This window comes from Poecilia reticulata, linkage group LG8 (assembly GCF_000633615.1).
Source record: "Poecilia reticulata strain Guanapo linkage group LG8, Guppy_female_1.0+MT, whole genome shotgun sequence".
In the NCBI taxonomy this organism is placed as follows: Eukaryota; Metazoa; Chordata; class Actinopteri; order Cyprinodontiformes; family Poeciliidae; genus Poecilia; species Poecilia reticulata.
The window spans coordinates 5,911,107-5,936,646 of record NC_024338.1 but is presented as its reverse complement, the minus strand read 5'-3'; the positions used below and the strand labels follow the sequence as shown (position 1 = coordinate 5,936,646).

Genomic DNA, 25,540 nt, shown 5'->3' with positions numbered 1-25,540 from the left:
TACTTTTTACTTGAGTAACTTTATTACGAAGTATCACTACTCTTATTTGCATACGATTTCTGGACCTTGAGTAACTTCATTGAATTAAGAGAAATAAAGTTTTAACCTAAAAATCACCATAGACACAGACCTGCAGTTTTTATTCACGTTTCTTAAGTCTTGTATTTGATTTTTTTTTCTTTTCACTGATTTTGTTGTTTTGTAACTACACTATTTTTATGAATCATGTTCATTTTAGTCTTTAGCCAAACCCCCAGACACAGAAAAACATAAATAGTTCAATCTTGTAGATGGTGTTTTAGGAGTACTTTGAAGATTAAAATATGTTTTCAATTTTTTTCCTGTTTTTATAAGGTTTTATGAAAATGTTTTAATATTACACTTATTATAAAGGATGCTCTAGGTTGCTTTTTATTTTAAAATTTTTTTTTTACAAGTGTTTGCTAGAAAGGATGTAGTCATGTTTTAGACATTGTGACGTCCCACAATCAATATTTGTGGGAACAAATATGCAAATTTCTTATCCTATTGCATTTCAAGAGAAAAAAACTGAAAAAAGTGAACATTTGTCAGTTTGTTTGTTTTTTTGCTTGTTATATTACAATAGTTAGGTACTACAGAGTTAAAATATCTACGTGTCTTCATAACTTTATATTTTGGTTGTTTTGATAATGTAATTTTTAAATATTAAATTTGATATTTACTGTTTCTCAGTACTTGAGTAGACTTTTTGCCACATGCCTTTTCACTCTCACTTGAGTAATTTCTTGGACGGCTACTTTTTACTTATACTCCACTTGAAACATATTGAAGTAGTGCTGCGCTAACTTGAGTACAATTTCTGCTACTCTATCCTCCTCTGCTTGTGAGTCATGCAACAAATTACTTCCTGCTCAGAAGATCCCGAGAGCAGATCTGCGGGGTGCGAGGAGGTCGTCCAAGTGTGTGTGGATGAGTGTGTGCGGAGATTAAGGAACTAAAACAACAGTCAGCGCTGACCACACAGAGACGTGATGAGAAGAGGCAGACAGGTCATTAGAGGAAGCCGAGGAAGAGCTAACATGAGAGAAAACGAGGGAGAGAAAGAGAGAGAACGAGCGTGGAAGTGTGAGTGAAGACGGAGCGATAGTGACAGCGAGCAGATGCTGTTTGAAGAATCGGACTCGGAAGAAGCAGATACAAAAATAACAAAGGTGCCAAATTACAAAAAGACCCTGTTCATGTTTTTGAGGTTTCGTCACAAGCTTCAATGGATTTTATCGCGACTTTACTTGACATTTCAGCAAAATAAATACAGAAAAGTGATGCATGGTTTTCTAAAATTTTCACAAATCATAACCTGTTTTTTGTTTTCATCCCTCTGATTTAAACACTTTGTTTGGAGTTCTTGCTATACATTAAGGTCTATCTTATTACATGAACTTCCTGCCCAATCTTAAGTCTTTTGTTGCGTTTACCAGGCGTCCTTCCAGGCTCGCCTTGTATTTAGCTCCATTCATATTCCCATCAAATCTGACCTACTTCAGATTTCTTTTATTATTTTCCCCCCAACTTTGGCTTCTTCTGCACTTTTTTATAAAGGCAAAATTTCACAAAAGCTACATGAAAAAAAAAGAGCTTAGTTAGCTTAGCTTATTGAAAAGGTTTGATTTTAAAATGAAAGAAAGGCACTTTTATATTTGCTTTTCTGTATTAAAATAAAGAAAAAAATGAAAGTTGTCAAACTTAGAACGTAAATGCATTTTTTTAAAAAGCACATCCTTTGCAACCAAGGCAAAAAAAACTACTTAAGTTATTGAGAACCACAGTGGATGACGCTCTAAAAAGCAATTCTCTTTTTAGGTGGCCAAGTGTTTTGCCTGTCTCATATTCTTCCATTTCTTCACTTCTACTTCGACATCTGAGGCCTTCAGAGAACAGACAGATTTACAGAGCGATGAAATTACAGACAACAAAAACTATTTACTAACGAAGCCAATTAGATGCGCTGGGATTTTAACTTAAGGCTATCAGAAGAAATATGTCTGAATGAAAATGCAGACTTTTACATCTACTTTATGGTTTTCCTTCCACTTCGTGTTGGCTTTGTGGGTTTTGACTCTAAATAGGTTAAATGTGGAAGAGTTGAGAGCTCTATCTGTTTGTCTTGTGTGTGTTTCTGCGAGTTCAGCTGCTAAAGCCCCTTGTGAGACGGTAGGCAGCGATCCTGATCACCTGACTAAACACAGACCCCGAGCCGAACCGCTGACATCCCCTGTGTGCTGCAAACAACACAAAGCGCTGCAAACAGAAGCAGCCTCAACACAAAGCAGCCAGATAACCGGATTACACATAACCGCGGCACGGACTTATCGCTAAGGAAACAATACCTTCAAGCTGGATCACAAAACAAACACTGCTGATGTTTGTCAGCAACGTACATTAGAGTTTCCTCCTGAGGAACGGCTGCTGTTTGGGATAGAAGAGTCTTTATGAATGTCGATTAAAAAAGGAGAGTTTACAAATCGTAGAAAAAGGAAGTGACAAATCTTGGAATGTCTTGATCAGACCTGAACGTCTCCGATGATGACCTAAGTCATTTTAGGACATGAATTGTACAATAAAGTTAATAAAACATATGTGCTTGAATGCTTAATAAAAATGTAATAATTAATCATTAAAAAGAAAGTTGCATCTGTTTGTTTTTTCCCGCAGCAAAAATATTTAGTCCGAATTGGAATGTCTGCAAGTTAGCTCAGTTACAATTACCGTCAGCTAAAAATGGCAAAGCATAATCATTGGTTTGCAACCATATCTAACCTTACTTGACGTTCTGCTCCTACTCACTACGTTTCCATGTGAAGCAGTTCGCCAGTGCTACAAAAGCTAACGTTGCTCTCTGTTTTGTTGCGACTTGTTGATAATCCAGCAGCTTGTAACATTTCAGAGCAGCTCCGCTTAATTATGTGTGAAAAAACCCACAGAGAAGTTGTGAGTGAAATGGTCAAAATTGCTTTCAACATTATAAAATCTAATGACTACACATGACACAGTCAGCAATCCTCTGCTGTCAACATAGTACTTTGAAATCAAAAACTGTTTAGCTTACATTAGTTTGTTGCTAGGTGATCTGTACAAGACCAGTTTATCCCAGAGTATTTTAAAAACCTAACAAACTGTTTTGCTGTCTACTTCCTACAAACTGAGATGAAAAAGAGGCGCGGACACGTGATGACAAACCCCAGTCATGCATGTTTAATTTCCAGTGTTAGCAATGTATTTTTAATGGCTACGTCTTATTAGTTGTAGAGACAGTGAAATATAAAAGTGATAAATAAATAAATGTACGGTATTAAAGCAGGTCTAGTTCATATATTTATGACTTAATTCTTATTTTATAAAAGTACATGAAAGAAGGGTGGGCGGCATGGACTTAGTTTTGTCGCAATGTCATGTGAAACTTGCGATAATCATAAACGTGATAAGAACTATTTATTGCCTTTTTCCGCAACTGTATGTTTGTCACAGCAATCATTGCGGTTCTTGAAAAACATTCCCATTTGTAATACGCTTTGTTACGACACCAGTCACTGAGCTGCACACAGTGCACACTTTTAATCATATTTTCAAATGTATCGATATTTGACAGTTATTAAACAAAACGTGGAGAAAATGATAAAACTAACAATCTTGATAATACGTACAGTGACAATGATAAATCAAAATTCTTATCCCCGGTAAGAAGTTTATCACGATACATGATAAACGATACGATAAATGCCCATCCCTAACTTGAAAACTTGATTTTGTGGGAAATAAAATCAAGGATTTTACTCAATATCTTTCATTTGGCTTTAAGAAAAGTCATTCCAGGAATCCTGAAAGAAGCAGAAAATGAGTTTAAATATAGGGAAACCCAGTTAGCATGGTCTTTTTTTCTCAAGAGTTTCTATTACTTTGTACTCCTTGCCAGAGAAATGTACGTAGCACCACGTTGCTTAAAACGTGGTCCCTGCTTGACTGTTTAACAGCACTAATAAAGCTACCATTTAACTTTGTAGCTCTGAACTACACCCAAAAACTCAACGTGAGGAAATCCTTAAACCCGCCTTAACAGAGGCTTAATTACTTGGGATGTTGAAGTGGGTCAGAGCACACTGGATGCAGTAGTTTGTCTGCTATAACCTGTGCTGACAGGGACCATGGTGGGCAACAGCAGCAAAGTACATCGGAGGCGTAACTCCTGGCAACGGAGCAATCTGCTCGGCCATTTGCTGCTGGTTCCGGATGAGTCCTATCTCTGCTGTGCCTTGTGTTTGGGGCTAAAGTGGCTGCAGAAAAAAAAAAGATAATACAGAGCTTTGACCTTTTATATGAGCTTAGGGTAAGAGGTTTGGGGATATTTGTTGCCAAGCAACGAGACTACGGCAAATGCAGCATCGTGTGGGGGCAATTTTATAATCCTCTGTAAATGAATCACAGTGAATTTAAGAAAGAGCAAGAGAGATATTAAAGGAGCATTAATTATTGCTTTTTCAGGAATTAATTAGACATAAACAAAAATATTCCTCAAATATGAGTTTGCGGAGTCCTCTGGGCCAGACTCGGGTCAGACGGCTGCACTCGGGCTCCAAACGTTTAATTAAAACCATCAGTCACATTTTAAAGCTTCATTACACGGAGCCTGCCACCATATTGCTGCTGAAATGCACCAGGACATTGTCTTGTTTTCAGGTGCGTTAAGCCTCAAGTCATCTTCTGTATGCATATAGACAAACAGTAAATGTCAGTGGCAGCTCCCATAGTAATGATAATAAAAATAGTTTTAATTTTGCAGTATCTTTTCGCAGTATGTTTGTCACCCCACTGGACAAACATTTTCTTGGTTCTTTTTATTGTTATGATGTTTTTAAAGGCGATACAAGAGTTGGTAATTTTGTTTTGTTTTTCTCATGAAATGAATAAATAAAAAAGATTTTTATCCTTTTGTGGTGGCTTGTTTGAAGTAAAACAATTCAAAGTTTCAAAAGTAATCACGTAGACCCCTTTGAAGTTTAAATTTCAGTAGGAAAAGTTTTAAGTTTTCCACCAACCATAGCGAAAAAAATCAAAATGGCTGCAGCAGATTTCAAACACTGTGATTAGGGATGTTTGATTTCGATACTCTAAAAAAATATATAAAAAAAAAAAAAGAAGAAGAGTGAAGAGTATTTTATTTTTCATACAGAACACTTCTGTGAGATATCTTGAACTGATTTACTTGCACTTCTGGCAGTTTGTATCACATTGGATACTTCACACATATAACTGCATCCTGTATTTGTTAGCGTTTTCCTTTCAGAGAGACATACATTATTTTTTATTTATTAATATTTTTTCGGGACACGTCATCTTTTCACATTCTGCCCGCACAACATCACAACGTCAGTTGTGTATTGGTGAAAATGTCTGGCATTCATTGTTTTTAGGGGACTGATGGGCATGCTTTGTGGTGGGAACACTTCCGCTAATGCGCTAATAGCAGAGCTAATCCTTTGTTTTGCACTTAAGCTAATGTCTAACTCATTTATGTTTTTCTTAATCAACTTTTCCATATACATATACAAGAGCTAATTTAGTAAACGTTTGTAAATTTTCAGTTGAATTAGATAAATTTTCAATTTTGGTTTTCGACCATTAAAAGAATATTATTATGCAATATTAAATTTTTCTGTACATCATGTTATATTGTTTTCCTACCACTACTTACTCTTGTTTCCTGAACGTAGAACTCCCACTGTAGGTCTGTTGTTGCTTCCCCAGGCTAACCGGGCAGATGGTTTGGTTTGCTTTTAATAGGAGAAGAAGAGTAGAACTAACACCTTGTGAAATCATGTGATTGGAGGAAACATTTGCACAGTCTTCTGTGTCAATTATTTGCAACAATCAGAAAATAGAAAGGAGGATAACTTCATAGGAGTAATAATAGATAGCAAAATTAGCTGTACTAAAGAAATACAAAATCATGATTCCCGCATCCCTGCCGCACATTAAAGAGCCTCTATCTGTTCTATCTTTGCAGGTAATATCCATAAAATCCATAAGTTTTTACTGCCTGCTCTGTTTCTGGACCTCAAATGGAAACAGCTCCCATAAAACTGGTCATAAAGATAATCAAGATAGTATTAGATTATGTTCCTGCTGCCAAGTTTCCAGCATCTCCTTTTTTTATTGTCTCATTTTCTGACATGTTCTCACAACAACACCCATTCAAATCTATGGGATTTAAAGCAAGTTCTCTGTAGTTAATTATCCTGTTTGGGAGAAACAAAGAATCAATGCAATAAAGTAGATGAGCTGAACAGTTCTTATGTAGTTAAAAAGCTCTTATTTTAAGTCAAGTTTATTTGTGTAGCACATTTCAGGAACATGGCAGTTCTAAACATCGTCAACACATTACATAGTCAACAATTGTGAAAAACTAGTAGCAGTCATTGCATTTGTCAAATACAATCGTTAAAATCAATTCACATCAAATATGTGGATCAACGTTCCATACATTATGGTCCAAAAGCAACTCCAAACAGGTGGGTTTTTGCCTAGACACAAAAGGAATTCATTGTTTCGGTTAAATTTGGACACAATAAGATCCTTCTGTTACTATTTTGATTAATTTTGTTATTCCATCATGACCCAACAGAGCCTCCTCTTGTCTGTATCTGCTCTGCTTAGCTAGCGGTCTCTTGTTAGCATTCGTTTCCACGCGGTAACTGTCTTGGTGAAAGGTCCAAGTGGGTCCAAGGGAGTGGATGATGTATTCAGACCAGTGCGTTAGCCCCCTATTTTTACTGATATCCTGCATCGCAGAGGCCGAGGTCGCCGTAGATGATGAAAGATAATGGAACGTTAGTGACAGGGAGGCATCTCTGTGTACTTTACACATGAATAAGTTCCCCAATCTTGTCAGAAGCATTAAGTCCTAAAGCTTGCAACGCCACGCTTTGTCGAAATGGCTCTAAAGACAGCGGCGCAGATTAGTTTCATTAGATTAACCGTTCTAAATATGTCACCGAGATGTTTTGCTGCTAAATGTAGCAGCAGCTCCCGTCTCGACCTTTTTTTTTTTTTTTTGGTTCGTTTGTTTTTCTTCCTGGTTGCATGATTTCCCCCAAAACTGCCAGAAGTAATCAGATGAAGCTCATTGGAGAAATTATCGGGATCACTGGTTAAAGTGTCAACATCTGTTGCTGGTGTTGGTGGGCTAAAACGTGATCAAACTGATGACTTCTCTGTAATCGGCCTAAAGGCTCTGGGTCAGCTCGGTCTGTAGCTCAGCTTTAGTTCAATAAATAATGACTCAGGGTACGATGTCATGTGTTGTTGTTGTTCATCCGTAAAACCTTGAAGCTGAAAGCAGCGCTTACATCATAACTGTATCCTGTTTTATTTATACAGATACTTGGAAATTATTAAAGACAAACAACAGCCTCACTCCCAAAATGGCTGCATGTGCCTCACTACCTGCAGGTCTTCAAGAACCCGTAAACATTCCCCCCCTAAAAGCCTCTAAAGTGGCTGTAAAATGCTAAACAGAATTAAATCAGAGGCAACACTTTGTGTCCGTAGAGATAATAAACAACCTGAGCAGACAAATCCACTGTAGCTGAAACAATTTAGTAGTTTTTGAAGTTGAAACACACAGAAATGTATCATTTTGATGATCTTTTTGTTTTTAGGACTATAGATATGAACTTGGAAATCAAATGAGGCTATCAAGATAAGTCCTACTAACTACTAGCCTGGTAAAACCCAGCCCCATGTTCCACATTTTGCTAACATTCTACATCTAAAACAGCGCAGAAAATCATCGTCATTGTTCGTCTTCATTTTTTCACTGATTGGTCCGGTTGAAATTCTACTGGAAAATCCATCTCAATGGGAGAAATCCCAGACAAAGCAGTGAAGGGAGATGAGAAACAAACAAAATTTCATAATAAGTCAATAGCCAGGCTAGATTTGGTGTTTGAGACAAATTTGCAATCGTGTTTCACAAGGAGTAAAACTTCCTCATGGTTTTTGACATTGACGGACAATGTAGAAACTTTTAATCTGAGAGTACAAAACTATTTGTTTAAATGTAATGCGATTGGACCGGTACGTATCTTGCATTTATTTCCATATATGGAGGATTAAGCTGAATGAGCTGAGAAGCATGGAAACAATACATACAGAAATTAGACAATATTTAGATACTATATCTTTGTTTTATTTTAACATATTTATTTATAAACCTATGTTTGCAATTTCAAAAAACGTTAAAAACTTTATTAAGCAGGTTTGGGGCTTTTATTTTACCTAGTAGTCAATTATTCCCGTTTAGGTATTCAGATATTTTGGCACCCTTGTGTGTTAATAAAGATGCTTAATGTAAAAGAAAAAATAAAAAGTATCAGATCACATAGATGAACTTGTGGCAAAAAGGACGACAAATTGGAAGTGGTACATTATTTTTTTCAATCTGGTTATAAAAGGCAAAATCCAAGGTTGAAATTGGTATTGATATCCACAAAAACAGTCATCAGAACTCATCTAGATTTTTGGTCCGTACATATCTGATTTAGTCACAGATTTATCTAATAACACTGTCATTTATTGTCTTCCTTGACGTATTTAGATTTTAATTGTTTATTTCATGGCTACGTATAACGAAGTGAGTCGGATATTGGCGGAGGGGAACACAGAAGCAGCCTTTGCTGTGCAGCACTGGGACTCTGACTGAGCTGGTCTTTATTGACGTATTTCCTGCTATCTGTGACGCACAGCTTCCCAAACTCTGGGAAAAACACTCAATATCGACATGATGAGTAAGCTGCCACCAGGTTTGGAAAACAGCCTTAAACACATTGACAAAGTAGCATCTTCTGTTGTAGCTCCATGATGTGCGGATTTGCAGAAATTCACACATTTCTGTAATATAGTGACACAAACAGCGACTCAGTTACTCATACACACAGCTCTCTGTGGCTATAATTGGGCTCTATAATACTGATGCTATTCTTACATGCATGATGAGTAAATCTTTACTCTTCTCTCCTGTTCTCAATTATTCCATTTCTGAATGCTTTCATATGTCCTTATTTACACCATTCCAATCTTGTAGTCCTTGCATGGTGTAAGTCATCACATGTGACGTCTAACTCATCGTTTAGGGCTCAGGTGTTGTTGTTTTTTTTTTTTTTATGAATTATGGATCCTTTGTCTCTACACGTCGTAAGTGAAAGGGCACTGGGAGGTCGGCAGTGAGAATCTAACAGCAGCTGAGAGATCATTTCTATCTGCTTCCTCAAATAAAACACGTGAATTATATGAACGCAACAGACTCATGAATTATTCGTCCTCCTCCAGTTCTGAAAGTCTGCCTTTCTCTTTAGCGAGCAAGCCGTACTTCAAAAGAAATAAAACCTTAAAAAAGAAATTAAATTCTTTCATTCATTATAAGGTTTTACCAAAAGTGTAATTTAGCTTCATCCAGAATGTGGGAAAACTACGGATGGAAGACTTGCTAATTCAGCTTTATTTTTAAAAACTTGAATTCAATACAGATGGAAATATTGTGATAGAAACTCTTTAGGAAAATAAATGTTTTTTTTTTTTATTTGTGAGTCGGTATTGTACATTTTTATTTCTCGAAGTGCTTAACTACCAAGAAATATAAAAAAAATGCACAATGCTAAGTATGTGGGAGCTATTATGCTTAAAGAGGTGGTATTATGTATTTTCCAGGCATTCTATATCATAATCCAATAACTACGCTATGTTCAGTTGTTATAAAAATACTGTATATATCAATGTGACTTAAAAGAAATGGAACTTTGTAATTTAACGCCTTGAAATTGGGCTCCTGTCTCTTTAAGAAGCTTCTGCTCTTTCTGAAACTCAGGAAATCATCACAACATGATTCCTCTATTAATCCTTTAACAATGTATTTACCAATGTTTCACTGAGAAGTTGAGTGTATAATGAGCTCAGCGCATGTGCAGTTCCTCCAGGTGTTTGCTAGTTGCTGCTGGCTAGTCTGATGGAGCTGAGTGAGGGAGTCGCTGGGGTGGGCTGCTCTGTGAAGCACAGCCCATATATGGACCATGACCATGTAAGGAATCTATGAGAAGATATTTAACTTCATGCTAACAGTCATAGCTAGTTGTAAATGTATTTGTTTTACAAAATGTTTCTCAATCTGTTCCAGGCTGAGGATCACTTTACTCATTTAACAAACACTCACCGACCACCTGGCTTAAAATTGCCCTCGCAATAACATAACATCTTAAACTACACAACCTGAAATGAAAATATTGGTCTCTTAACTAACGAGAATGGTGGAGCTGTTTGGCCACAACAAAACTCAGGTTTGAGTTGTCTAAATATTCTGAAAGTGTGGATTTTAAGTTTAACTGTAATATCATATAACACATGGAAATAAACTACAAGTGTTGTGTGCATTAAAAATGTTTTTTTGCAACATTAAATATAGACCTTATTCACATATTTCAAATGTCAAATGTTTTTATCTATTCTATTTAAATCACTTTAAATTAAATAAAAATAACACGTTGACATGTGTGCTGAGCATTATTAGCAAGTCAAGTCTTTAAAAATGAACAGTTCTCGTTTATTGGTCATGACAAATAAACGTTTACATGCAGAACCACCAGGGGGCGCCCGCGGACCTTCAGTGTTCAGGTAACCACAGTTTGAGAAAGGCAGATTTTACTTTAAATAAAAGGGATAGTCTTAATTGTCTGTTTTTGTATTTCCACATTGCTGGCCTTGTACCTTTGTACTGAAAGGGAAGTTCAAGCTTTTTATTGTTACTGAGCTGTATTATCAATGTGGCGAATACCACTACACACTTTGTAACACCAGAACATTCAATCCAATGTCTCATATATTCTTTCAAAAGGAATATAAACTGGAGGAACGGGATGACAGACAGTGTTAATGGTTTTGAAACTGTAGAGGTGAAAAGTCTGTTTTTCAGATTTTTGGAAGCATTCACACTCATCACTGTTCTTTGATGAAACATTTCCATTGTTAGGATTCCAATTATCTTAAATAAATAATAATAGAAAAGGAGTCAAAGATTTTCTGCCTCTATTGTCGTCTAACTGGCTGCAGGCATGTGCTTCTTTCTTGTTCCCATAGCAACTTTCTGGTTGTAATTACTGCAGTTTGCACCTTTAAAAGCTCTGCAGAGCTCTTTGGGTTCATACACTGGCAGTCACTTTATCTTTCAGTTTTTTTTAAATAAATTTAGATAAATGTATTTTAAATCAATAAACTGCAGACTAATGATATGTTTGTTCTTTTGAAAATTAATTGTGAACTTCAGAATGATGTTTGTTCTTGACACCTTGATTAAATAAATGGATTTCTTTGTGCTCCTTAATTATGGACAAGCCTCAATGTTTACACCAGTGCACCTAAGTGGTCGAACAGTTTCTACCTCAACTATCCAAAAGTAAAGTAGAAGAGCTTGAGTTGTAGCATTTAGCATACTGAGGTGGTGAGTCGCGTTAAGAGGGTCAAAAATACAAGTCAGATGTGTAGGATGGCAATGTTAGAGCGTTATTTACCTGAAATAATGTGTCTTTGTATAGACAGAGATGCAACAATTTGAGCTGTATTCATGTTAAAATAACCACAACAAAGAGTTGTAGTTAAAGATTAATTTAAAGAGGTTCTAAGTGTTGGTGTGAGATTTCTAGTAATGCAGATGAACTTCTTTCTTTCTGCTTCTTCACATTATCCAGGTTAAATGTTCAGTGTGACTTGTACATCAGTGTTATTTGATGTTTTGTGGGCTTTGTTCAGGCTCAGACACTGCAAAGCAGCCGTCCCCATGGAAACGCCATCTATCCTGTCTTTTAATTGCCTCAGAAATGCTCTCAGTGTGCGGATTCTCCTAATATATCTGATTTAACCCCCACCCTCCTCAGCTTTGATTTCATGCTTGTGTTAATGCTAAAGAGTGTTGCCATGGAGCACCCAATGGGGCGTTGTTGTTTTAATGGGAGAGACCACTTGGCTGGGCATGCACTTCACAGGACTGGTGCTTTGGCCAGGTCCCTGCATGCTGCTAACACTTTCAACTTGGCTGGATCCAGATGATAAAGCTGAAAAGGCTCAGGACTATGATTGGAAACACGGTCGTTCCCCTCATTTTGCTCTAACCGTCCTTGTTCTTCCTTCATTTCCGTCTGCAATCACTACACAGGCAATTTTAGTGGCTCACTAATTGCCAGAGTCAGGCACAAATGGAGCAGAATGTTAAGTGTGCAGATAGAGAGAGGCTGATGGAACACCATCACTGATAAAGTGGGTGCCACCTCACTCATGGCAGGGCGAGCGCATTGTCGGAGGGAATTTACAGGTGAGGCGTCTCTGTATTGTAGAAAACTATTCATTACTGAGTCCTGGGATTTGGTATAAGCTCAGGTATTTGAGGGCTGGAGGCCCCCATGCTTGCTAGCCTCACAAGCTGCGTTTCCATTGCAAATGTGCGCAAAACTAATGTCGAAGAAACACAATTTTGCAACTGCAGTGTTTTCATTAAGTAAGAAACAATTAAAATCACAGACGAATACGTTTGTCCATGCGATAAGCCATTAAAAAACAGTCGTGCCGTCAAACTCCTACCCTGTCGTTGTCTTCGTCTTTTCCGACAGTAGTAACATCTGGTAATTGATCACGTGACTCGTGTGACACAAAAAAGTGTTCCCGTTGCAGTTTTGTGAAATAAAACTCAGCTGCATTTTGATACAGCTGAAAACACGCCTCACGCTAGTGCGAAAACAATGTAATCAAAAAATGTGAGTCTTTTGAAATTACCGTGTCTCCAATGAGCAAAGCTATTTTTGTAATTCCAATTTGCACAACTTTAAGTCGTGTTTTCATTGACCTAAAAATTGTGCAGACTGGAATTACGAAAACAGCAAAACTGTCCTTCAAACAGTTGAAAGAATGAAAAAGAAATGCTGTAGTACTGTAAAGAGGACTAAAGAGGTAAATTTTGACCAAAATATCCCTATTCATTTAAAGAAGAAACTTTATATTTGCGATGTAACGCAGTGCAGATCTTATCCAACATTAATGTTTCATTCCAAATAACTGGACTACGATAATGCCCAAACTCCAACACAGCTTCAACATTGTTGCCAGATACACCAAACAACAACATGATGAATATTACACTTTTCTTTGTTTCTCCTTGTGTTGCTCAGATCCTTGTTGGGGAACTTTGTGCGTTCTTTACCAAAGCAGAGGGAACCCAGGAAAGGACCATAGTCACCACAGACTGCTGCTACTTCAACCCCCTGCTCAGGCGCATCGTACGCTTCTTAGGTGAGGATGCAGCAAACACAACATAAGACATTGTACCTGCGAGTTCTGCTTTTATCAAAGGTTCCTGAAAATACCCTTGTTGAATCATAGCAACCTAATAAAATATTTCATGCAAGTGGCATCCAGTTTCAAAAAACGAACATTATTATGATGTTAATAAAGATCTAAATATCTGTCAGTGAAGGCCATAGTCTTTCTTCTTCATTGCCAGTGGTGTTATTCTGCTAACTTAAAAATTACAAAGTAATTGCGATATCCTCAATCATTATTTAATGTACACCTTGAATGTGAATTTAAAAAATATATATTTTCATTTATTAATATAAAAACAGCCCTTGTTGTAAGATTTTGTGGGTAGTATGGATGAAAAACATCTAATGTACACAAACGTTGGGCAATGTTTCTGACATCTGTGGATTCTTCAGTGGCAATTGAAATGCAGTCTGCACTCTGTACAGCTGCATTGTCATTGTTTGGTAATAATTCACATTTTTTTGATTGTCGTAAAACTGACACAGAGAGAGACACTGTGAGTCCCATATACTTGATCCATGAATGTGCCACAGAATCCCTGAAATGTCCTCACATTTGCACTGCATAAATGGCATTTTTCAAGCTATTAGTATACATGGCAATACAGGAATCAGCCTTACAGTGAGCTTATCTTCTTGTGAAAGCTGTACTGTGCCTCATTGAGGCTTGAGGATGAATGAAAAACATCAGGAAACAAGTCAGGCCATCATGAAAGACATAGCCGCAACACTTCAGTTTGTCATCCAGTCCTGGTACATGAAGCTGTTAATTGGACGATTAAATGGGCTGTGATGTTGAAGGTAGAACATTCAGGATCCCTGCAGGGAGACTTTCATGAATATTAAGCAGCTTGCAAGTTTGCATCTTGAAATTAATCAGCTGAGGTGAAGACTCCAGCGACGATTTTACACCTTAGCTGATAATAAAGTGTTAGCGCTATTTTGAGGAGAGGGGATGCGTGGGGGGAGTATCCTGTTTTTACTCAAGGCATGTGTACATGATTTGATACTAATCTCCAATATTTATCGTACTTTAATTTCTTTTCCTATGTGCAAAGATAAAATCTTTAACATCTTATCACCGCATCCACTAAAGTTCCCCGCTCCCCACTGCTCCTCTTGCACCCAGGAGTGTACGCCTTCGGCTTGTTCACCACTGCCATTTTCGCCAACGCCGGCCAGGTGGTGACAGGAAACCAGACGCCTCATTTTCTGTCCGCCTGCCGACCAAACTACACAGCGTTGGGCTGCCAGTCGACCATGCAGTACATCACCGAGCGCCGCGCCTGCACGGGCAACCCGCTGATTGTCATGTCTGCGCGTAAATCCTTCCCGTCTAAGGACGCAGCGCTCAGCGTGTACTCAGCCTTGTACACTGTGGTAGGTCGGAGCATGCTGCTGGTCGTGATAACAGCTGGTTATGATTTTGTTCCAAGTGAGGTTCCCTGGAATACCTTGGTTATATAAAAAGAAACACTTCCTTGCTATTTGAAAAATCTGTCAAAATATCGAAAATTTGCCATGGAGCATGCAATTTTTGTCACTGCCTTGTGCTTCTGTATACTGTGCTTCCCCTTTTGACCGGCTCTCTGCAGATGTATGTGACATTGGTGTTTAAAACCAAAGGCACTCGGCTCACCAAGCCCACCATCAGCCTCACTCTGCTGTGCCTGGCCGTGCTGGTGGGAGTGGTGAGGGTCGCCGAGTACCGCAACCACTGGGCTGACGTGCTGGCTGGATTCTTCACCGGTGGCGCCATCGCTGTGTTTTTGGTGAGTCTAAAAGCATGAATGCATTTTTTTTTTACCCCCTGTCTTATTTTCTCATGGAATACTCACAAAGTAGGTTTTTAAATGTTTTCAATTTGATTGGAAGTTTATGTGAAATGACTAACACAACAATGTGGTGATTGTAATAATAATTAAATGATAAGAAATAATTTAAATTTGAATCTATCTGGTTATCTTTCTAGCTAGTAAACTTGCTATCTAGCTACTTTAATAGCCGTCTTGCTAACTAGCTTGCTTCCTTGCTATCTCTCCATCTAGCTTACTCCCTGGTTATCTTCCGAACTAGCTAGCTACTCAGCATCAGTGTTTTCCACTGCTAGCATAATCTTTGTTGGGGTCAAAGTCGAATGTAGTCTTAGGTTGCCTTCTTATGGTGAACTTTGACATATAGGTTGCTTCAAATAAGCCATACTTACCAGCACCACATAATACAGTATATTTACCCACTTTTGTTTGTTGAGAAGCATTTACTGTAGCTGTATTCTGAAATGAAAAGTTCATTTTTCAGCATTGCCTTTTAAAGATGACTAAATCAAAGATAATCTCCAAGACTGCAGCTTCGTTGTATTTTAGACGGATTCCCATACCCCTCATGATTTTTCTCGTCCTCTACAGGTAACTTGTGTCATTAACAACTTCCAACAGTTTCAGCCAAGCCCGCCTCCGCTGCGACCCCAACGTCCTGAATCCATGCTGGGCATGCCCATGGTGACACTGCCTTGTGTGGAAAGTCCACTCGAAAAGTTAAGTGGCCCTCAGGTAAGGGGCGGGGATGGGTGTAAAGTACAACTGTGCCCACCAAATGGCTGAGATAAACACCCCTTGTCTCTTAACTGGATCTGTTATCCTCCTTTTTTTCTCCTGCCCTGTATCAAAATGAGCGTGCATGCGGCCCATGTTCCCAGCAAAAACACCCGAGTGAATCCTTTAAATCTATGCACACTTAAGTGGGCAGCTGAAAAGGGTGTAGCGGGGCTTCCTCCATAAGACAGAATGGATCATTATCTTAGCATAACTGGCTATACAACCAGGGGGTTTCAAAGAGTTAAATTCCCCTTAGCGAATTCGACAACCGTAAACTGTAAACTTCTGCTGTTTTTTTATTTTCTTCGGTCAAGTTTTTAGCAAAAACAACAAAAAGACACTTTGCGCGTCAGTTCTGGAGTTCAGACACACACAAGAAAACTGACCTATAAATAAGGTTAGCAAAAAGTGCAAATAGCGATTAGCAGAACAAATCAAGTACAGTTACTAGTGACGTTTCAAATGTCCATCTATACATCATATGGTAAAATAATTACTTTTTACATTAACTGCAAAAGAGCTTGTTCAATAATTCATTAATCATATGTTGTGCAACAAATATTAAGTTAGCCATTAAAAATACATTTAATACTCTGTTAGCATAAACAGAAAATAATCACAGGCACAAGCATTTCATTAGCAGTGCTTATAACCCCGGTCGAGCCTCTAGATGTGCAAAGCTAGCAAAGATGTACCCTGAATTGCAATCCAACAAAAACAAAGACTTAATAAATATCAAAAACACTTTTCAGATATTTATTAGTGAAACTAAAAAAGCTCAATTTCGGAAAACAGTCGCTAAAAAGTTTATGCGCTAGGGGGAGGTGTTGTTGCAGTTGTATTGAAATTGTTTTTCACTAAACTGCAGTGAAATTTTTATTTTTTATTTTTTTTGCATTACGCCAGTGTGTTTACAGCTCAAAGAGCTTATTTTTAGGCATTGGCCTCTTTGGACAGCTGGCGAAGTTGTGTTTCTTTCTTTTTTTTCTTGCACAAATGTGTGAAAAAGTTTTCACACAGCTAGTTTCAGATTAGACCTTGAGATCTCCTCAGCGTGAGTCATCAGATTGTCTAAAACACAGCGACAGCAGCAGTCCTGAATGCCCCATAAAGTTTTATCTTCTCCTAAAAAGAGTGCTGCATGTCCTAAAGCGATTCTCAGCGGGGGTGCTGTCCGAGTAGCCGTGTTGATGTCTTTCGTCCTCTGTTGGTCCGTCTCCGTCACTAACCCTCGCCTGACCGGTTCTCTTTCCTCTGTCTCCCCACTTTGTCTTCCTCCTCTCGATCTTTCACTCCCCTCCAGCACCCTGCACTCTCTGCCTCCCCGCCACCTTTCAACGCCTACATCCAGCCATTCTAACCAAACCTGAACCCCCTTTTTGTTACCGTCATCCCTCCACTATCTCTGTCTTATTTCTGTTCGCACATCCTCTCTCCTCTCTCTCTCCCCATCACCCCCAACCCTAAACGATCAGTTCATCCGACACATTGCACTGGATTATTCTTCTCTTCACCCCGCCCCTCTGTCCCCTTCGCCTTCTTTTTCTTTTCCTTCTTCTCCCCCCCCACTCCCCTACCTCTCTCTCCTTCTCACTCCTCTCTCTACCCCTGCAGACTCCGCGGGACTCTCCGTTCACAGAGATCACATGACCATCAGCCCTATCGGTTCCCCGCCACCCCCGATGTCCTCGTACCGTCTCGCTCCATTTCCAGCGAAGTCTAGACCAGCCGGAACAGCAGCACTCGCCACACTGCGCGGCCCACGGGTCGGGTCGGAGCGCCATGCTGCATCGTTCCTATTCCACGCAGGTCTAGGCCCGGCGGACATTAACCCCTCCCCCTCCACGCCCCATAGACTTCCTTAAACGCCGGGGAACCGATAGGCAAACTATTTCAGACTTCTTTGTTCTTAAAATACTGTGAACAATCAACAGAGAATCACCCATCTCTCTTGAGTGATTCATTTTTACGTTCTTTTGTATCAAATCAGTCGCGATGGATTTCTCCAGCTTTGACTTAAGAGATTTTTGTACCGCTAAGTTCACACCTGTGGAAGAGGAGGCGGGATCTGACAACCAGAGGTGGGGGGATGACCTCCGCCACAGTGGACCAAAGACACTCGCTGCAGGCAATGTGTCAAACTCTGTTAAAAATACCTTTTTACCAAGCCACACACTCAAAAATAACCATAAGCTGCGTTTCCATTAACCACATAATTGCTCAATTTGACATTTCTGAAAAACTAATTTTTCGATGAAAGCGGTGCTACATGCTAGTGAATCATGGGGTGTACTTAGATTTGTCCATGACTATGTTAGCAATCAAATGAATTTTATTTCTTCATAACTGTATACCGCAAATGTTTTTGATTTTAAAGTCCCATTTTAGGTTTTTAATTGTTTAACAATTTAAGACGTGTTGGTATTTCATCACTTTAACTTTTAATAGCGTAATCGCCAAAAGTCATATTTAGGCCAAATTGAGATATCTGCGTAATACTGACCTATTTATCCTGTTAACGTCAAAATACATTTGCTTAATGGAAACATGCTAATTTTGAAAAAACTTGTTTTTCAAAATGTTTTGGCGTTGAAATGAGTTTTTTTTGTGTGGATATTTTAAAACTACTTTAATTTGCAAAACTGCAAAATACTTTTTTTGTATCATACAAGTCATGATCAACAACAGGATGTCATCATTGGCTCAAACCATGACAAAAACAACGGGAAGCAGTTGGAACTGAAACATTGCAAGTGCAATTTTGTGGGTGTTTTTTTGACATTAGCGGAACATTTACAACGTTTTGTGCACGTTTGCAATGGAAACGCAGCTGTAAGCACGTGTCTTTTTTTTTTTCTTCCTGCTCATCCTATCGAACACGCTGCTGACATTCGGGTGGTCCGCTCTGTACTGCATGCGGTCCACCTCGAGCAAAGCACACTCGGCAGAAACAACCGACAGAAGCAGAGAGGAGGAAAAAGCACAGAACCTTTCAGATGCCTGTCTGATTTAAAGCTTTTTTTCCACCCTGAGACGGGTGAAATTTTACCAAATTCTAATGGAAAAAGTATCAGAGTTTCTGACTGCAGCCAAATTCATGTTTTTCGTTGTTATTGTTCCTACATGCTGTCTGAGATTCTTGTTTGGTCCTTGTTCCGCTGGATTTGGAACATCGTTTTCCCAGGGAAAAAAAAACAAAAAAAACTTTTTCTCTCTTTTGATTGGCCCTGTAGTGTATCTCTTCTGACTGATTCTGAAGACTTTATGTTCACTGATCTGTATATAAGACGTAGATGCCACAAGCGCCACATGCGGTGAGACAGTTTTGCTGAATTTGATTTGCACACTCTGCCCCTTCTTCTCCATTCAGCTCCCCTCCCAGACACTGTGCCGTCATTGTGCTGTGAAAGGTTTCCCCCTGCTGGATGGCCCGTGCATTAACACACTAAGGAACAAAGGGAAAAATAAACTTCTGAACATGTCACATTATATAAATGTATTTTATTAGGATTTTATTGATGATAGGCCAACACAATGCATCGGAAAGGAAACACTTATCAAAATGTTCCTGAAAGAATAATTAAAAATGTATACCTACATTTATTCTGACTGATTATAAATAAATCCAGTGTAATCAGTTTCTTTAGTGATTGGAACTAATTCAGTCCACCTGCTTTACTAAACTGTTCAGGTCGTTATTCAAAAATTAAAGGAGGGTGACTCAATATCTGGCAATGATTTATATCAAAGCATTTAAAAAGGGCCTAGTCAAAATCTAGACCAAAATCCTCTTCTTAATTCCAAGCTGTTCAGACCTGGTGGACCGCATTGCGAAATGCTCGACGTAGCCACTGAATGGTGGTTCTAGAAAGTTCTGCCTCCACACTTTTAAGATTTTTATTCAAGTATCATTTTCCCTCCACGTTACAAATATGCATAACTTAGTTTTGGACCATCATGTAAACTAACCAATAAAATGCATTTTTATTGGGCGGTTTGATGAAATGTTAAGGAGTTTAAGGGATGCCAACATTTCACTGAACTCTAAAGCACACAAAACCATAACTAGGTGTTGTCATACCCGTGCCCCGCAACACCCACTTTCTAACCCTGAATCTTCTTTGTATGATACTGTAAATAGAGACATTTTTGTACTTGACAGCAGAATTTCCACTAATTTCACTTAATGTTGAAATTGGGTTCAATTGTGTGGATTTCTTTTTATTTATTTTGATGGAGAACGTGGATTCTGTAACTAACCAATGGGAGAGTCTCCTGTGAGTTTCTGTGGGATCACACTGTTACAGTGTTCTGGCTAAATCTAAGTACACCCTGGCAGCTTCCATTTGATTTAAAGTTTGTTTAAAAAAAATAACAATTGAAACTGGACAGGAAATGTTTTTAAACTGAAAATAAAGTTTTGAAACTGCAAAAAAAAAAAAAAAACAACAACACTGAATCTGAAAAGTAGTTATGAACATTTTTCAGTTTTAAACTTTTTTTGTTTCAAATATTTTATTTCTGGTATAAAATAAGTTTTCAATTTCAAATCTTTAGTTTTCGCCGTTTCAATTTGTCATTCTTTTGAACAAACTTAATGGAAAGTTTTCCTCTGGGATAATATGGCATATATTATGTAAACACGTCGAGAGTCATTTTGATGCTAAAAGTGGTGCTACATGCTAGTGAATCCTGGGGGTGTACTTAGATTTGTCTATGTCTGTGTTAGCAAACAAATTTTCTGTTTTCATGACTGTAAACTGCAAACTTTTTCCGTTTTAAAGTCCCGTTTAAAGTTACTGATCTAACACGTGGTTTTACTTCAGCCCTACTTTTACGTGATGTTAGCCTCATAGCATAATTGCCTGAAGTTATGTTTAGTCCAAATTGAGATATCTGTGTAATATTGATCTCCTCACACTGCTCTATCACCTCAGCCTATCAGAACACTTGTTAGCATCCAAAACTCATTTTTCTTCCCGTCCAATATTAATTTATTCTCTTGTTTTCCAAAATCGCTAAAATATGGCTTTGACGGTTATGCTACGAGGTTAGCGGTGAGTATCATGAACATTTCAACTTCACACATGATTTATTGTGAATGTAAATCTTTTCAGTATAAAACAGCTATAGGAATTTCTCAGTTACAAGCGAAACATGCATCATTAGCTGTTTTTCCATTGGCCAAATAATTGCGCAATTTGACATATCAAAAATAAATTTGCTCAACGGAAACATGCCAGTGTTAACCAATTGTGGTTTTTGTGGGTTTTTAAAATTTTTTTTCAAATGTGATGTAATGTTTTTATGTTTTCATTTATGACAGAAACTGCATATGCGTTAACCTTAAAATTTCGTGAATTGGAATCACAAAAATAAGCTAGCTTAATGGAAACACAACAATTTTGAAAAAAACTAATTTTTGTATTAGAAGTTTTGAAGCTAGGATGAGGCGGGGCTTTTGGCCGTATTGAAATTGGGTTATTTTGCAAAACTGTGATGGAAACACTTTTTTCACATCACACGAGTCACATGAACAACCAGATGTTGCCACTGGCACAAAACCACGAGAAAGACGACGACAGGAAGTAGTTGGAGGATGGTGGTGCTGCAGTTTTTTTAATCACTTATTGGTTGAACAATTTTATTCACATGTGATTTTAACTGCATTTCCTATCTAATGAAAACATCGCAATTGTGGAACGGTTTAAATTATAGAAGTATTGATGAAGTTTTGCGCACATTTGTAATGGAAACACAGCTACTGCCTGTCAGCTGATGGTATTCAGAAGCTTAAGCTCATTGAAAACAAAAGCTTTCTAAATCAGTGTTCTCTCTTTTCGGTCCTTTAACAGACAACCATCCACAAGACAAACTTTCCAGACTCTTTCCCTCTGCTGATATTTACCTGCTTGTCTGAGCCGAAATGAAAAAATAATCCTCCAAAGTCCAGATGTGAAGTTTGGTCAGATGTTTTCTCCCTCTGTCGTGTCTGTATTTCTGTCCTTATTTTTCCTCTGCCATGCCCCACTGAAGCAGAAATGCCTTAAAATAATCTCCATGGAGACATGTAATAACTCTAGGTGGGTATACGTTCCGTGCTTCGAGTTCAGCGTGTGAGCAGCTCCTCTGTCAATCTTCAGATGTGCCGTTGGTGTTCGCCGTGTGAGCACCGCGTCGGCGCCGCTAAAGAGGTTCAAACGGCTGCACCCCAGAAGTCAAACGGTCCTCATGAAGATGCAGATTTCTCTTTTTGCTCAGCTTGTCAGCCGCGCCGCTCCGCTTCCCCTGTAAACTCTTCGACGAACTCGTTAGAAATCAAAGAACAAAACATGCCGAGGTTGACTGATATGTGAACAAAACAAAGCGAAAAAAACCACTCATCTCCTTCAGATCCGCAGCTCTGAGGGACCGCTACGTTTCCTTTGATCCCGCAAACCTTCTGTTTTTGTAATGATTTGTGTGAAGAGAACAATAAATGGATATTGCGATAAGAAACGGGGCCTGAGCCAGTCGGCGGAGTCTGTTAGTGATTTATGGACAGAGCTGTCTGTCTCTCCACACGGCATGGTGTGCGGTCATCATGTCTGCGTAGTTTTACAATGAGTGGAGACATCAACGTCTCCACTCCACACAAGTGGAGACATAAGACGGATTTCTGCTTTTGTGTTTATTGTCACATTTAAATGGTTTTGATTTGAAATATTTGAGCTTCTGACCCCGAAGATGACAGAAGTGTCTCGTGGCTGTTGGTTGAGTTCACAACCAAGTCAATTAAACAACAGACACTTCACAAGCCAAATGCTCTTATCTTCTGGTAAGGATTGTTTTTCTTTTATCTCTTCTAACACAGCTAGCATTAATATGTGCTAGCATTATAATCTTGGTTATATAATTTGATCAAAACAAACTTTTATCACAATATGGAAAACGATAAAAAAGACATTTGTACTGCTTTGAGATTGCAAACGAAGAAACATGACGATGTGGTGAACCTTCCCAGGAATGGCCGACCCAACAAAATTACTAAAAAAAGTTAAAACCCAGAACAGCATGCATAGCTCTACATGCCTCAGTTAAAGTCAGAATCTATGAGTCACCAAGAAGAAGCACAAAGTTACAAAATGGCCTCCATGGGAGAGTTCAAAGGTGAAAAATACTCATGTGTAGCACGTCATATTTGATACAAACGGCATTTGGAAAATACCTTCAAGTTGTAAAACTGACTTCTCTACTTACTCTCAGGCGGTTAGGGTTACGGTTCTCTGACTTTTAATTGTAAAAATGTCTTTAAAACCAAACAGTGAGATGTGAATCGCATCAGAATCATTGATTCCTTTCAACTTGTTCTGGTCAGAACCGCCCATGTGGCAGCGTCGCGCATTTACTGAAGAAATCCACAAGATGGCGACGCACGTCACACACAGGAAGCAAGCAGAGGCATTTTCCAGCTTCCTTTTCAGCCTCCTGAAGTGGGAGGAACAATCAGATGGCGGCTGATGAGGCCTGCACCTGTGTGTGCTAATTGGCGAGGAGAAGATTCAGCCTCTTAATGTCACAGATTATTGGAGGAATTACACGCGCATAAGTGGCTTTACAACCTTTATGCTGCATTCCTGATTTGCACAGAGCACCTCTCTGACTGATTTTAGGGATGTTTGTCCGTGAAACGACTTAAAGGCATAAGTAAACGCGAAGAGTACAGCTGTCTAATTGCAGCCAACTCAATTATTTGAGATTCGAGTGTGATGCACCTGCAGTGTTGTCCGAAAAAAAAAAACCCAAATATAAACTTGTTTCTGGTTTTAATTCCACCTTCTTCCTCATCTCTGCGTCTGCGTGGGAGGTTTTGGTTTGCTTCATTGTCAAACAGAACGCTTTTGGATTATTTTAGTCTACATGTGAGAAGTTTGACCATCACGCAGCAAACGCAGCCGAGGCTTTGCTGTGTTTTTACTCACATCTTTATGACAGAAACAGTCAATTTTAGTGGAATTTTGTGAGACAGAACAGAGTGGTGCACAATTTTGAAGTAGAGAGGAAATGAGCCAAACATTTGGAAACAACCTTAGGTTTTTCTTCCCAGTGCTTTTGTTTCAGTAAAAGTAATAAAAACACATTTCACATTTATTTTCTATGGATTTTCACATGTATTTACTGCATGATCAGACTTCATGCTTATGGATATGAAACATTTTTCTCATTCTTTGAGCAGACTCGAACCTGTTCTCAAACCATTAGTCAATGGTTGTTAAAGGGGCAGTGTAATGGGTTTTCCAGGCGCAGTGCCATTTTACAGTACAATTAAGTCCCCGTGTTTACTTAATTGGTTGTAAAAAATGCTGCAGACATCAAATACAGCCTAAAAGAAAATTTACTTTGTAAATTAACACCTTAAAATTGGGCCTCTGTCTCTTTAAGAAACTCCTGCTCTTTCTGAAATGCGTCAAAACATGGCTCTTCTATCTAACAATGTTTAGATAGAAGAAGTGAGCTACTTCACTGAGAAGTAGCTCCTACAATGAGCCCAGTTCCACCAGGTGTTTGCTAATTGCTGCTGGCTAGTCTGAAGGAGCTGAGTGAGGGAGCCGAGGGGAAGGGCTGCTCTGTGAGGCAGAATTTCATAGTAGCTTCATCAATCAAAGCAGAAAGCCAACCATCGTGTTAGGAACTTAGCACAGATAAAGGTTTTGAGAAATGTGAACATCTGGTCAAGACTGAGTCAGTAGCTTCCATTACAAATGTGCTCCAATCTTTTGCGCTAATGTCGAAAAATCACAATTTTGCGATAACAATGTTTCCAATAAACAATATACAAATTTGAAATCACACGGGAATATGTTTAACGTTATATATTTGTATAGTTTTATCTGGTTTGAAATGATGTGACATTTTTACCTATGATTTATTATTTGCAGAGCCACTTTGACGCAGTCTATATCGGTAAATTTTCTATCACATCTAAAGCTTTCAGGTCTGGAGAGAACATGGCATCCTGCCTGGTTTGTGAAAAGCTGCTTTTCAAACATGTCACCTGGTAAGGAAAAGGTAAAATCACTAAAGAAGTATGAAAATGTTTGAACCAGCACCGAGTCCAGTGGATTTTGAATAGATTGAATTGGTCATAGCTGATGGTCAAAATGATTTAGCTTGATATCGGTGTGGATATAAATCCTGCTGCGAAACTGTTGAAAGGCTTGAAAATGACAGACTCTCTTCATATAGTCAGATTAAACTTGAGTTACTTTACGAAGAAGAACGTTTAGTCTCTACAGAGGTGAAAAAATTGATGCATTTCAGATGTTTCAAGTTTTTGCCACCGACAAAGAATAGAGAGATTTGTTATTTTCATCGTAGGTACATAACTGTGAGACAAAGAATTTAAAACGATAAAAAATCCAGAAAATCGCTTTGATTTTTGATTAATTGATTTGTATTTTATTGTAGAAATCTGTATTAGGGACTTCCGGTTTGGCGATGTAGAAGGAGGAAGCAGGGTGAAGGAGCTCCCAGCCAACTTTCCTTAAATTACCTTAAAACCGGAGTTATATATTT

General features: G+C 38.5%; 1 protein-coding gene across 5 annotated transcripts in view; it reads left to right on the top strand.

Annotated features, from left to right (window-relative positions):
• Nucleotides 1–18,585, top strand: part of plppr2a (phospholipid phosphatase related 2a) — a 38,666-nt gene extending 20,081 nt beyond the window's left edge. For 2 of the 5 annotated variants that reach the window (XM_008415345.2, XM_017306322.1), the window contains 5 exons: nt 13,239–13,359; nt 14,521–14,771; nt 14,987–15,163; nt 15,797–15,924; nt 17,600–18,585. In XM_008415345.2, the coding sequence (XP_008413567.1) occupies nt 13,239–13,359; nt 14,521–14,771; nt 14,987–15,163; nt 15,797–15,924; nt 17,600–17,708 (786 nt within the window). In that variant the 3' untranslated portion in view covers nt 17,709–18,585. Of the gene's footprint in view, nt 1–13,238; nt 13,360–14,520; nt 14,772–14,986; nt 15,164–15,796; nt 15,941–17,288 lie in introns of all 5 variants that reach the window. The other 3 variants (XM_008415346.2, XM_017306323.1, XM_008415348.2) reach the window with 2 other exon arrangements.
• Nucleotides 18,586–25,540: the final 6,955 nt, after the last annotated feature.